Source organism: Bactrocera oleae, chromosome 3 (genome assembly GCF_042242935.1).
Source record: "Bactrocera oleae isolate idBacOlea1 chromosome 3, idBacOlea1, whole genome shotgun sequence".
Classification (NCBI taxonomy): Eukaryota; Metazoa; Arthropoda; class Insecta; order Diptera; family Tephritidae; genus Bactrocera; species Bactrocera oleae.
Genome location: NC_091537.1, coordinates 12342172 through 12354950, shown reverse-complemented (window position 1 = coordinate 12354950; position 12779 = coordinate 12342172). Strand labels below are relative to the sequence as shown.

Below are 12779 nucleotides of genomic sequence, written 5' to 3'. Positions count from 1 at the left end.
TGTTGAACAAATACTATATATTTTTTGCTTAACAAAAACACCAAATTTTCCGAAACAAAATTGGAATGAACGCTTTCTTATTGTTCTTGTTGGCGTTCTTTTGGTTGCGTATTTGGTTTTTTGCACTTTTTTGTTTAAAACTCGAAACTTTTCGTCCGCCCATTCTAACACTTCATCCAATTGATTATCTCGTAAGTTCACTAACATTCGCATTAAATCGAAGAACCCTTTCCAGGCTGACCGATCTGCGCTTGCGTTTACAATCCTTGCGACGCCTGTCCGGCATCTACATCGTGAAGTTGGGCGCTGTGCTCGGCTATGATGGTGATAATATGGGCGTGTCGCTGCATATGTTGTCGAATGAGGTAAGCTAAATGGGAGAGGAGAAAGATATTAAAAAAAATTAAAGAAAAAAAAATTTAAAAAAAATATAACTAAAAAATGTTGACTTCAATTCTTTGCTAATGTAATGTGTGTGAAACAATTTCATTTATTTAATGTTCAAATTTAAAAAATAATAATAATTTTTCTTAAGCACCAAACCTGATTGGATTCGAAATTAAACAAACGTGAATTAAATTTAAAAAAAAAAATATTATATTATATAAATAAAAAAATTAATTAAAAATTTTCAAAATATTTGTAATATTTACTTAGTCGCAGACATGCTTAAAAACAATAGTTATTAGTAATTTTTTTATTTAATTTGTGCCTTTATTTACTCAGTGTTTACATTGTATATTAATTTATTTGTATTATTCTTTTTTTTTAATTTTTCGTTTTATGTTTTTATTGCAAAACAGCTTTTGGATCAAACTACATTACCCTCTACATCTTCTTCCATGCAGGCAGCCGCACCATACACTGATAATGCAAAGTAAATATTATTAGATTGTAAAATAGTTTTTATAAGTTTCGAAATGCATTTTATTCGTTTTCAACTATTTATTTTTAAACTTCAATAGTTTGAATATTTCAATTAAGTACAAAAAGAAAAAAAAAATTGCATGCTTTAGTTATTTAGCAGTAAAATGTTAAGTCGTTGAAGCTAAGTCTACTGGCAAAATATTACTTTCATAATTTTATTATTTTTGTGTTAAAATTTCTACACGCACAAATGCACTATACTTAGTAAATTCGCTTTCTTGCCAGTGGATTTGGAAGCGAGCTACAAAAATTGCTTGGTTTTGATATGAGAGCAGGAGAAATGCTAATGCAATGCCAAATTATCCCAAATAATTACAAGTATAAATATATATATAGAATTAATAAAAAACTATATTAAAGCAATTAGAAATTTAAAAAAATATCCTTGCTATTGACATGTCTATAGCATGTCTACTGTTCGTTATATATTTGATATACCCTTAGCAGGATATAAATATTAATATAAGTTTGCCACGATGTTTGTAACACCCAAAAGGAAGCCTCAGAGACTCCATAGAGTATACATACATAAATGATCAGCGTGAGGAGCTGAGTCAATTTAGCCATATTCGTCTGTCTGTCCGTCTGCTCATCTGGGTGTATATATGCAAACTATCGATCTGAAATTTCGCGCACGTTATTTTCTCACTCAGAAGCTACTCATTTGTCGGAACGAGCGATATCGTATCACTATAAGATATAGCTGCCATACAAGCTAAACGATCGAAATCAAATACTTATATGGAAAGATTATATTGAAGATATCTTCAGGAAACTTGACACGAATTATTGCCTAAGGCAAAGATGAAATTTTCGAAGAAATTGTTCAGATTGGATCACTTTAGCATATAGCTGTCATACAAACTGAACGATCAGAATCAAGAGCTTGTATGGAAGACTTTTCCATTTGACGAGACATCTTCACGAAATTTTACATATAATATTGTCAATGGCAACAGTGCATTCTCCAAAGAAATTGATCAGATCGAATCGCTATAGCATATAGCTGCCATACAAACTGCACGAATATTTTTTTATTTGAGAAGGATACTATAGTTGCGGTGCAACCGAAGTTAACGTTTTTTCTTGTTTTTTTTTTGTATAGGAAAAGCTTAATGTACTCATGAGTTCCCAAGACGACAGCAGTAATGATTATTTTTATAAATGCAACCCTGGCAAAAACGTCCTTGGACCTACCGTTCATTTAACTGTTTTATTGTTCAATTACAACTCTTTTACAATTAAAGCTCAAGTATCAGCTCGACTCTCTACTCTCCACACGCATCTCTACATTTATAAAATTATTTAAGTTAACCTCAAACCAATAATTATTTTCTGCAGCTGCTATGCGATACAGTGTGCATACAACTTTGTGGAAACTCTACAAATATGATCTATATATGATATATGATGATATTTCTTTTAATGTCATATTCAACTCTCAACTTCTTTGATATATCGAAATCAAGCTTTTTTTGACGCAAAAACGCGCCTTAAGCTCCGACTCAGATTCTGCTAAGCAGCGACGTAGAGAGAAAACTGGAATGCGGTAATGATTATAGTTCATTTTGTTGGAGAAAAAATTTGTAAAAAATTAATGAATCAGTATTCGAATCCAGGCGGAATTGTCACCGCCCTCCCCACTTTTCTCTTTCACTGCTGCTGAGCAGTTATAAAAAGTAGTCTTTCAGCGTGTATATATATATATTTTTGTTGACTATTTATGCCTAAATTTCTTGTATTTTGCCATTTTTTTTTTATATTTCTCTAACACATTTATATTACTATCTCTTTACAATAGCGGCACCACCGGCACCGATGCCGATGCTGTCGATGGCGATGCCATCAACACCACCGTACTTGCGCGCGGTGCACGCTTCCTCGGACGGGTTGCACGTGCCTCGCTGCCCATACAAGCGCTCATGTTGCTGTTGTTGGGTGTTGCCACACTTGTGCCCCACGGTGAAGACTACACCTGCATGTTCTCGAATTCGTTTGCGCGCAGCCTAGAGCCGATGTTGTCATACCCGAACGGACCGCCACCGACGTAGTAGTGGGTGGTTGCTGAAAACAAAAAAACAATAAACAGAAAACACAATTAAATTAAACGAACAAACAATAGTATATAAGAAAAACGAATATAAGTAATATATATGTATATGAATGAATATATATGCATATAAATATGTAAGAAAAATGAGATTTGAAAATGAGAAGAAATTGTGTACAAAATTGTACAGCGTTAAAAAAAAGTTGCAGTTGGAAAATTAAGAAAAAGAAGCGATGTGTTTTGTACGCTTGCGTGAAATTGCACAAAAATTAAAAAAAAAATGTTAAATATCAATTTTTGTTAGCGTAGCTGCAAAAGAAATAAGCAAAAAGTCGTGTATAACCGGCATACATGTGTGTATATGCCTTGCTTGTAATTGTATGTACAATAAACTGTAAACAAATACTGATTGCTATAAATTTGTACAGCACTTAGTGCAACATAAAGAATTCAAATACTTGCCGAACGAAGTTTCCCTGGTAGTTTGTACATTTGATAGGCATTAGATAGGGCTTTGGAATAATTGACAAAACGAAACAGAAACCGAAACAGACGTTTAGGCAAACCGTAAGTTAAACAAAATGACGGCGAATGAATAATGAATATAGGGTAATACAAAAACAAAACAAAACAAAAATTGTAAGTAAAGAGCCTTGTGCTCACCGACGGCTGTCTGCATATCGGTTATAATAAAAATTTATAATAAATAAAAATAAAATAATGAACATAATGCGTGTTAAAGAAGAGAAAACAAAGCAGAAGAAAATGTAGCAACTTATGTGAAATTTTAGTATTTAAGCTTGACAAAAAACAAAAAAATCAAAAACAAAAAACAAATTACGAAACGCACATAGAACACGAAAAATTATAGTAAAACAAATTTTTGATATTTTCAGTACACGAAAAAGGAATACTTGCTAAACGCAAAGAGACAACTGCACACACAACGCTTGTGCGCCATGATGCCGTGTGCTAAGCGAATTTCGTGGAACATTTTTGCTTGACACACTGCATGGCCACGCATGACGAAAATGCCAAACAACAACAACCAACTAGTAGAAAACCGAAATCCTTAAACAATTCAACAACAACAAAAATAAAAACTCTCCAAAAATTTTAATTTTCGCAAAGCCACATAAAGAAAATTGCACCAACAACTTTGACATCAAAAAAAAAAAAATTTAATTAAAACTCATGACCCAAAAAATGCGCGAAAACTGACAAACGCACACATTTTTGCATGACCACATCTCCCAAAAATACAGCGGTTGTGTCAAAACGGTGTGCATTTGCTTTTTCGCTAAACAAAACAACAATAAAGTCAATGTTACGTCACCGTTTAGAGCGCGCACACACGCATGCGCACAAATCTCTCCAACGTGTGCATGTTGTTGCCGCAACAAATGGCCGTACGCAACGTGGACGACTGACAAGTACTGAAGCACGATTAATTTCGCAAATCGAAAACATTCCCAAACAGGCATTACCATAGTTAGTTTTTTTTTGCTAAACGAAACATTTACTTTATTTGCCAAAAACTTATTGTAATTAAAGTAAAATTAGTTAAAAATCGAATAATGTTGTTGTTGTTGGCATTTATGTAATTATGCATCGAAACGCAAGCAGCAAGTGTCCTAAATTGGTGCTCAACCAAATTTCATTGAACTAAATTCCTTTTGGCTAAAAAAAAAAAAAACAAAAACAAATGGAACAAACGGCAAACTTACATAACGAACGATGTGAAATATTATTATTCTTTTTCGAAATGAGTTGAGCTAAGGCAAACAAGTGAGTTGCTGAATAAATGAATCAAATTATAAAAAATAAAAACAAAACAAAAAAAAAATTGTTAAGCATAAAACTAGCACACGCACTAGAAGCGCATGTGCGAGTATTTTAGTTTTGCCAGAATCCATCCATACATACTTACATTATTGTAGTATGTATTCTAATATATTTTGTTTACTTTTATTAACTTTGGTATACAATTTACGCTTTATCTATGCTTTTCCTATGTGTACCTAAAACGCATTATGCAAACTTATCGTTATAAACTATTTATTCATTTCGCTATGGATTTACATAACATACATACATATATAAACATATGTACATATATGTATGTGTAAAGTTACGATATTATTCATAATTGTTTAAACGCTTATTGCTTTGTTAACTTTTCCGTATTTTTTATACAACTACACTTAAACAATTAAACAAATGTTTATTGTAATAAACGATTTTTTTTTTACTTTAAGTAACCGAAATGACCAAACACGACAAAAAAGGAAAAAAATTACAGTAATCAAAAAAAATATAAAAAAAATATAGTAATACAAAAAACAAAAAATTCAAAGACAAAACTCTGAAAAAACGCAGTTTTGAGTTGTCAGTTTGTAGACAAAATCTAAATTATGTACTATTTATATTTTGCATTAAGCAGCAAATGTTTATAAAATTTGTCTAGATTAACTTATTTAAGTAATATTTGTTTTGACTTAATCGTACATTTAATGTATCTACATATATACATACTTACGTATACTACACGTTTATTATTATTATTATTACTATATTATCATTATTATGTTATGCATAAATCACCTTTGCAAAAGTATAAAAATAAAATAAATAAAAAATATAAATAAAATATATAAAAATATATTTTCTTTCATTAAGAGGGTATTTTAGTCTAGAGACGTGAATTGCAGTTAATTTTTGAAGTGTCGTAAAAATGCAATTAATATTTCTACTAGGCATTTTTTTATTAATTATTTATTAACATTGCAAGAATACATAAAATAGAATCACAAATAAAAAAACGTTAAAAAGAACTTGCAGTAGGCGGTCTCGAAAAATTGGCACATGACCATACCACGTGAGTTAGCAAACTCAAATAAAAATAAAAAAATTTTAGACTAGAATAATGTCACAATGTCTGGTACTACGGAAAAGTTGGCAACAAATTTTTGTCACGAAATGGCGATTGCCTTAAATAAAAAAACAACAATTTTTGTATCACTTTTTTTTAACTATTTCGAATTTTTTAAAAATAGTAAAAATTTAAATGTGAGCATATGAATAGTGCCAGACATAGACAAGTTAACCAAGTCCGTAAAGAAAACTCTCTAAAAATTATAGGTAAATCGGTCCAGTAGAACCTAAGAAATCGTTTTGAAAAATACCGTTTCAAGTAAATGCCTGTTGTTCGTTTACTTCCGGCCGAACTAGTTTGGATACCAGGTCTGCGAAATACCTATATCCCCGAAAATAATTTGAGTTTTGAAATATACTCTTGTGGACATATTTTTGAATATTTTTTAATAGTTAAACTTTGAAAATATAAAAAAAAACCTTTTGTTTTTATTTATTTATATACTAAAATACTCACTTAAGCAATGAGCTCGATCACGCTGTGCAGCAAGGTTTCATGAATCACTCGCAGCTATTTGACAAGATCGGGTACAGAATGCTAAGCTGCTAAATAAAGTCGGTGGTTCTATGTAGCGTTAAACAAGGGTCTAACCCACTACAATCGGTTCTACCTATATATACAAAGCGGTACAGAGCATATAACCGGAACATATAATGTATCATATAAAACTGACTATGTCTCATTAGGTTGGTTTTTGGAACCAAGTAGCTGCTCCTCTATCAGAATCGCCGATATCGAACCACTATTATTCCAAGAGTTCTACATCGAGGTTTTGATAGTGCGGATCACTCGCAGAGAAAATGTAAAACCGTTTTCTTAATTCCTTCAAGTTAACAGTAAACTCCGGCAAATATTGTTATTAGGGATTCCCATTTATAACGAGGCTCCTGACTTCGCCAACTCGTCTGCTATTTCGCTGCCGTAAATGTTGTTATGACCGGAAACCAAAATTATGGACAAGCGAAGCTGGCCTGCCAGTGAGCTTAAAGCCTTCCCACAGTTCTTGACCACGTTGGAATTTATCTTTGGCGAGGACAAGGCTAGCAGTGCCGCCTGGCTATTTGTGTATAAGGTAGTTCTCTGTATCCTCCCATAGTTAATCAGTAGAACTCCACAGGCTTCCATATGCCTAGTACTTTCGCTTGGAAGATTCGAGCTGAGTTTCTAATGGAGAGATAGAGCTATCAAGATATTCGTAGTATACCCCCGTCTCTACTCCGCAGTCCACTTTGGACCCGTCGGTATAGATTGTGATAGTATTCTTCTCCCCTACTAAAAATCGTCTCCATTCACATCTATCTCACCTATGTAAGTCACTGTTGAAATCCAAATTTGGAAGGATATATGTAGTCTGAGCTATTCAAATTTATTCCGAGCTGGTTCAGGATATCGCTATGCTCATAACTTTTCATGTTCTATTTTCTTATCTCCTTGATTCTTATAGCAGAAAATATTGCTACTTTTCGTAGGAAAACTTTAATGCGTAGTCGGACATTACTTAATGACTCCGGTAACCGCATGCATAGGCTGTCCTCTGTACTCCATTAAAATTTTTGATATTATGTGCTCTCTTTAAAACTAGGCGAGACAACGCTTCTTCTTCATTTTGCTGTTACAATAATAAAAAATTATGTAATTGTTGTTTATACTGATCTGATCATCAGTAGATTTCTCTCAAACTGTTAAAGTGTTTTTCTCAGTGTATTTGCTATTATGCCACAGATGGCGCTGTACTCTAAAGTATCCTTACCATTAACGCCATTGTTTCTATGGTTTCAAGTTATTTCAAATATTCTGACAACACAAAACAAATCAAAGAAAATTTCGAGCTTTAAAAAAATATATAAGATATTAATTAAACTAAAATAAAACACTATGTTTCGTCGTGGCAAACTGCATTTTCTTAGCACGAAAGATGATCGCATCAAAATAATGAATGAGCGCATTAATATGACGGAGAAACATTTACTGGAAATATGTGGTTCCTTTGCAGCTTGCACCAGAAAAATAGCGAAGTACTTAACACGTTGGATTGCTACCTAAATTTTTATTCAAATTAGACTTGTGCATATAGTAATTAGCATCAAAGTGATGCATGCAGCACTCCTACCTATCTATAGCAAATATGTAAATGCATTAAATGTTTTTTTTATAGATGCCGCAATGCCTTCGACGATTTGGGGCACAAAGTTCAGAATTTCGCCGAAGAGGAGAAGATCAATTATAGCTTAAGTGATGGCCTAAACTCCATTACCACTTCATTAACTGTACAAGCGGATTATATGGATTTGCTGGTGCATCGTTTGGAAATGAAGGTGAAAAATTATACATTTTTTTCACACATTAATGCAATGCAACAAATGTATACGGGGAGAGAAAATTTGGCTAAAATTATGTTTGAAAACCTTTCTTATTTAATACATCACTTAAAAAAATAAGTGCAAACTTCAAATATTTGCAGATAGTCAATGAATTGAGTCAATTCGAAAATCTTTGTAAAACCACACGAGATAATTTGCGCGCAGCAACGATTGCACGTGACAAGGAGGTTTTGAAGCAACAGCAATTAATTGAAATCAAATCGAAATTTACAGCAAATAATGTGAGTTTGAAGCAAAAAGCAAAAACAAAAAAAAAACAATTATAATACTAAAACACATATTCAGACGCCTTTATTTCTACATCGTTGTATTATTTACGTTTATAATTTTAATTTCACCCTACTAGACGGCTGCTGATTCAGAATTGCTGAAAGCCAAATTGGAAGTGAACCGCTGCAACAAAGAAATTGATGATATTATCAATACCTTTGAAAAGCGAAAACTGTCAGAGATCAGGTCTTTACTAACCGATTTCATATTAATCAGTCTAAAATATCATACGAAAACATTGGAAGTGCTTTCGGCTAGTTATTATGATGTCTCGAATATTGATGAAAATGGTGATTTTAATGAATTTCAAAAATTAATGAAAACTAAAGGCGAACCTACTGGACGAAAGCAGGCACTCAAGAAGGGAATGCGGTCACAATCGATGGATAGCTTAGATCACGATACACTTTTGAGTCCCTTAAAGCATGCTAAAAAAATTTCACGTAGCAATAAAAGTTTAACGGGCAAAACCGATGATGAGCGCGACAATACGAGAGATGACGAAGAGGAAGAGGACGAAGATGATGATGATGATGATGAGGTTTATTAGCTAATTTTTATAAATGTAATAATTTGTACTACATTACAATTTTCCTGTAGGAGGAGGCATCGGCTGATAATACAAATGACGAAGAGGAACACTCGGGTACTGCCTCCGATGATGATGAGCCAACAGAGAGTATTTCAGAAGCGAAACCAGCAACGCTTGCAAATAAAATGAATGAGAAAAAAACAAAGGAACAAACAAAACAGCCATTTCGCGCTATACCCTCGGCGCACGTAAGAACGCAACGACAATTGCATGGAAAATCCAAATAGTTTTAAGCTGTATTGGCATAGAGTACATCTTTAGATGTTTTAATTGGAAAATTTTCAATTGGTTGTATGTAGTACCATATGCATGCGTGTAGAAAATAGAGCAGTTCAACTTATTTATCACAAAAGGAAAACATTTTTAGTATAAACTTAATATAATTAATTTTACTTTTCGATCAGGTCGGCAAGTCACAAAGTCAACACAAGCCTTTCGCTGCTAAAAGTGGCGTTGGCATACCAACATTGCAAAAACGTGCATCAGCACCACATTTCGGCGTTAAGGAACATCAGCTAAAAGGTAACCCTAGTAACGTGACAATGACACTGGAAGGTCCAAGTAGTCGCTTAGTGACAATTGTTGAATCGAAGAAGTGAATATACAAAATTGTAATAATAATTAATATAATGAATTCAATCCATATTGATTATACAACCAAGACAAGTTTGTACAAACATATTATATGTAACAATAATAAACTCTTCCGCATAATTATTTATCTATTTGAAATAACAAATTTAACTAAATGTTGTTGTTGTAGCGAGAATTTAACTAAACCTTAATATATGGTGATATAGTCAACAGTGTTTGTATGGTTTAAAATTAATGCTTTTATTATTCCAAGTTTTCCAAAGACCAATGAAAATTCTAACTAAGGAAAGTGAACTATTTTCAATTATACAATGAGAATTAACTAAATACTAACTTGTTACAGCACATTACAACGCGCTCAATAATTATTTTCATTTGAATTGTAACAAAAGTTTTAAAATCTTATCTTTTATATTTTTTCATATACTTATTTAAGATAATGAACTTAATTAAACGTTTTGTGTTTTGTTTAAGCCAATTCTTATCAGCACTGAATGCTGCTTTTTGGTGCGTATTTGTGGTGATCGACTTCTATGTCGGTGTATATTTATGTATGTGCAATAATACATGATTTGATTTGGAATACACATAAATATTTGTGTTCCATTGACAAATTGTCAAATTATGAGCAATGTTTAAATGTACGATTCATGAACATATGTATATCTATGCTAACATGTCGCTCCAAAATTTATGCGTTTACTTTTCCGGGCCCTCGACGCCGGCTTGATTCATCAAATCTGCAATGCTTTTCTCTAAGTCATCTATTCTATTGCCCATATCATCGATGCGAGTGATTATTTGATCCGACATTGTTTGGAATTTGTCTTGTACATTTTGTAGCAGGTTTTGTACCTAGAATGGAAATTTAATATAAGAGTTTCTGAAAGTTAGCTTATTATATATTTCTTAAATGTCATTTCATATCCGCAGATGGTTTTTGTATTATACTAATATACATATATACGCATTTTTCTTGTTACTACAGCGTTGGCGTTGTTGCTAAGAGATTTGTGTACATTAGCAAAAAATGGGAGTGGCGGTTATCCTATACAGAGCGTTAATGCAAAATATTATAAGCACTTCAAATACTTTACCATAAAATCTTTAACTTACACTTTACCAAATAACAGTAGATTTGTTGAAAGATTATGATTTTACACCGTTAATAATAAATTAATGCCGATTACTCACATATATTGTTAATTCCTGCATATTTTTCGGATCCGTATTACTACTCAAGGAGTAATTCTGATCCAAATCGCTATCAACATCATTCTTAAGATCTGCCATTTTTGCTGTTTACGCTAATTTAAATTGCGGTTTATTATGTTTGTTAACCTTTTTATAAAAGTATAAAAATAATTTAATATTTTGCAACTCTCCGTTCTAGGAAACCAGACACAACAAAATTTTAACTGAAAATGACAGCTGAGCAGCTGACAGTATGATTCTGTTCTTTGTTGTTATTATGGTTGCCAGGGTTATTTGAGACAGGGTGGGTGCAATGCTTTAGAATAATGCTGCAGTGTTTTATGGCGTACATGTAATTGCAAATAATAAGAATTAATATTAGAATTTTATGTGTAAAGCATTTATTTATATAAGAAGTAGTGAATTTGCCTTGCTTACATTAAAAATATTAATGTTTAAAATTATCATAAAGCTAATATTGGCTTTATAGTTGTGTATTTGCTTGCTCAGCACCATCTGTAGACTCATTTCAGCTCTGCTGATGGTGTTATATACATGTTGCGGAATAAGTGTTTCATAAACATGTTTCAGTTCGCATGTTGCAATGAATGTATACATTTTAAATAAAATGAATTGAAGTCGTTGCATTGCTTGCTTACGATTTAGTTAAATTTAATTTATCATAAAGCCAGTATTGTCTCTATATTTGTGTACTTGCTTGCTCAGCAGCATGTGTAGACTCATTGCATAACTGCACGGCTCTGCTGATGGTGTTATATACATGTTGCGGAATAAGTGTTTCATAAACATGTTTCAGTTCGCTTGTTGCTATAAGTGTATACGTTTTAAATAAAATGAATTGAAGTCGTTAAATTGCTTGCTTGTGATTTAGTTACATTTAAGACTTATAAAACTATTTCAATTATTACACAAGTAGATACATACATATATGCTTACATATATTATATAAACACACAATTAATTTTTATGGAATGAGTGATCGCAAAATTTCAATCGTATTGCCTTTCTCTTGAAGTACTCCAGATAAATAACCCAATTAAGCATCATAAATCCAATAGAAATAAATTTGTTTAAGTGGCACTTTAGAATTGTTCGCACACAAATTTTCTCTAAACATTCAACACTCGCAAATATGAGGTTACAGTCTTCATTTGTCTAAAACCCAATAGCCTTTATCATAACAAACCACAGATTTATGATTCCCTAATACCTAGGCACTTGACAAAAAGGTTTGACACCTTTGAGTGTGCACGTGTCCATGTTCGTGCTATGCGAGCCGATTCAATGCCTGGTCTGGGTGGCTCACATATTTTTATGTAACGTCATACATACATAGCGTTTAGCTACACCATTTTTTCAACTTAATCCAATGTTATTTATAACGGCAACATATTTCTACTGAGACCACTTCCATATAGTATAAGTGTATAATCTGTTGTGCGAAATGAATATGAGAGTCTTGAATTGTCTATATGTGTTCGTATATGATTACCAAGGATATGTAAGTCCTTGTGGTGAGATATTAAACTAGTTTCAAGAAAACTTACTTTTTTGTATATAAATATGTTTTTACTGTATTTTATTGTACAATTATTTTGTGTGCATTTCTTACTTTACTGTTTTGAACTCAATTTACTTTTTTCAGGTCTGAAGACAAGTTGATTTTTTTGTCCATTTTGAGCTAGTATAATATTGATATATATATACGAATATATGTAAGAAAACTAAGTGTTCACAACTCGCTGGACTGCGCACTCTAAATAAGAACTACTTGCCTGCGAGCATGCTCGTCTCACTAGTTGCGCTATCGATTCA

The 12779-nt window shown here is 32.5% G+C and overlaps 3 protein-coding genes across 10 annotated transcripts in view; 2 read left to right on the top strand and 1 right to left on the bottom strand.

Moving 5' to 3' along the window:
* Nucleotides 1-5637, top strand: part of Msp300 (Muscle-specific protein 300 kDa) — a 186188-nt gene extending 180551 nt beyond the window's left edge. For 6 of the 8 annotated variants that reach the window (XM_070107521.1, XM_070107523.1, XM_070107524.1 and 3 more), the window contains 3 exons: nt 224-365; nt 804-877; nt 2729-5637. In XM_070107521.1, the coding sequence (XP_069963622.1) occupies nt 224-365; nt 804-877; nt 2729-2978 (466 nt within the window). In that variant the 3' untranslated portion in view covers nt 2979-5637. The remainder of the gene's footprint in view (nt 1-223; nt 366-803; nt 878-2728) is intronic. The other 2 variants (XM_070107520.1, XM_070107518.1) reach the window with 1 other exon arrangement.
* Nucleotides 5638-7712: 2075 nt separating this feature from the next.
* Fam92 (CBY1 interacting BAR domain containing protein Fam92) lies at nt 7713-9845 on the top strand. Its single transcript, XM_036366513.2, has 6 exons — nt 7713-7927; nt 8068-8227; nt 8374-8514; nt 8640-9104; nt 9164-9343; nt 9560-9845. Exons 1-6 carry the CDS (start codon nt 7788-7790, stop codon nt 9752-9754), a joined length of 1281 nt encoding a protein of 426 aa, XP_036222406.2. The 5' UTR covers nt 7713-7787; the 3' UTR covers nt 9755-9845.
* A 119-nt stretch (nt 9846-9964) lies between these two features.
* On the bottom strand, nt 9965-11179 carry LOC106615266 (heat shock factor-binding protein 1). The gene is made up of 2 exons (XM_014231407.3): nt 10944-11179; nt 9965-10604 (listed from the first exon to the last, which is right to left on the bottom strand). Exons 1-2 carry the CDS (start codon nt 11040-11042, stop codon nt 10449-10451), a joined length of 255 nt encoding a protein of 84 aa, XP_014086882.1. The 5' UTR covers nt 11043-11179; the 3' UTR covers nt 9965-10448.
* Between the last annotated feature and the right edge of the window lie 1600 nt (nt 11180-12779).

Bases quoted from the DNA above. Each gene is read 5' to 3' on its own strand.
- Fam92 (XM_036366513.2), top strand. From the start codon at position 7,788: ATGTTTCGTCGTGGCAAACTGCATTTTCTTAGCACGAAAGATGATCGC. The intron at 8,515-8,639 runs GTGAGTTTGAAG...TCACCCTACTAG, and splicing joins CGAAATTTACAGCAAATAAT to ACGGCTGCTGATTCAGAATT. The intron at 9,105-9,163 runs GTTTATTAGCTA...ATTTTCCTGTAG, and splicing joins ATGATGATGATGATGATGAG to GAGGAGGCATCGGCTGATAA.
- LOC106615266 (XM_014231407.3), bottom strand. From the start codon at position 11,042: ATGGCAGATCTTAAGAATGATGTTGATAGCGATTTGGATCAGAATTAC. The intron at 10,605-10,943 runs GTGAGTAATCGG...TTTCCATTCTAG, and splicing joins TGCAGGAATTAACAATATAT to GTACAAAACCTGCTACAAAA.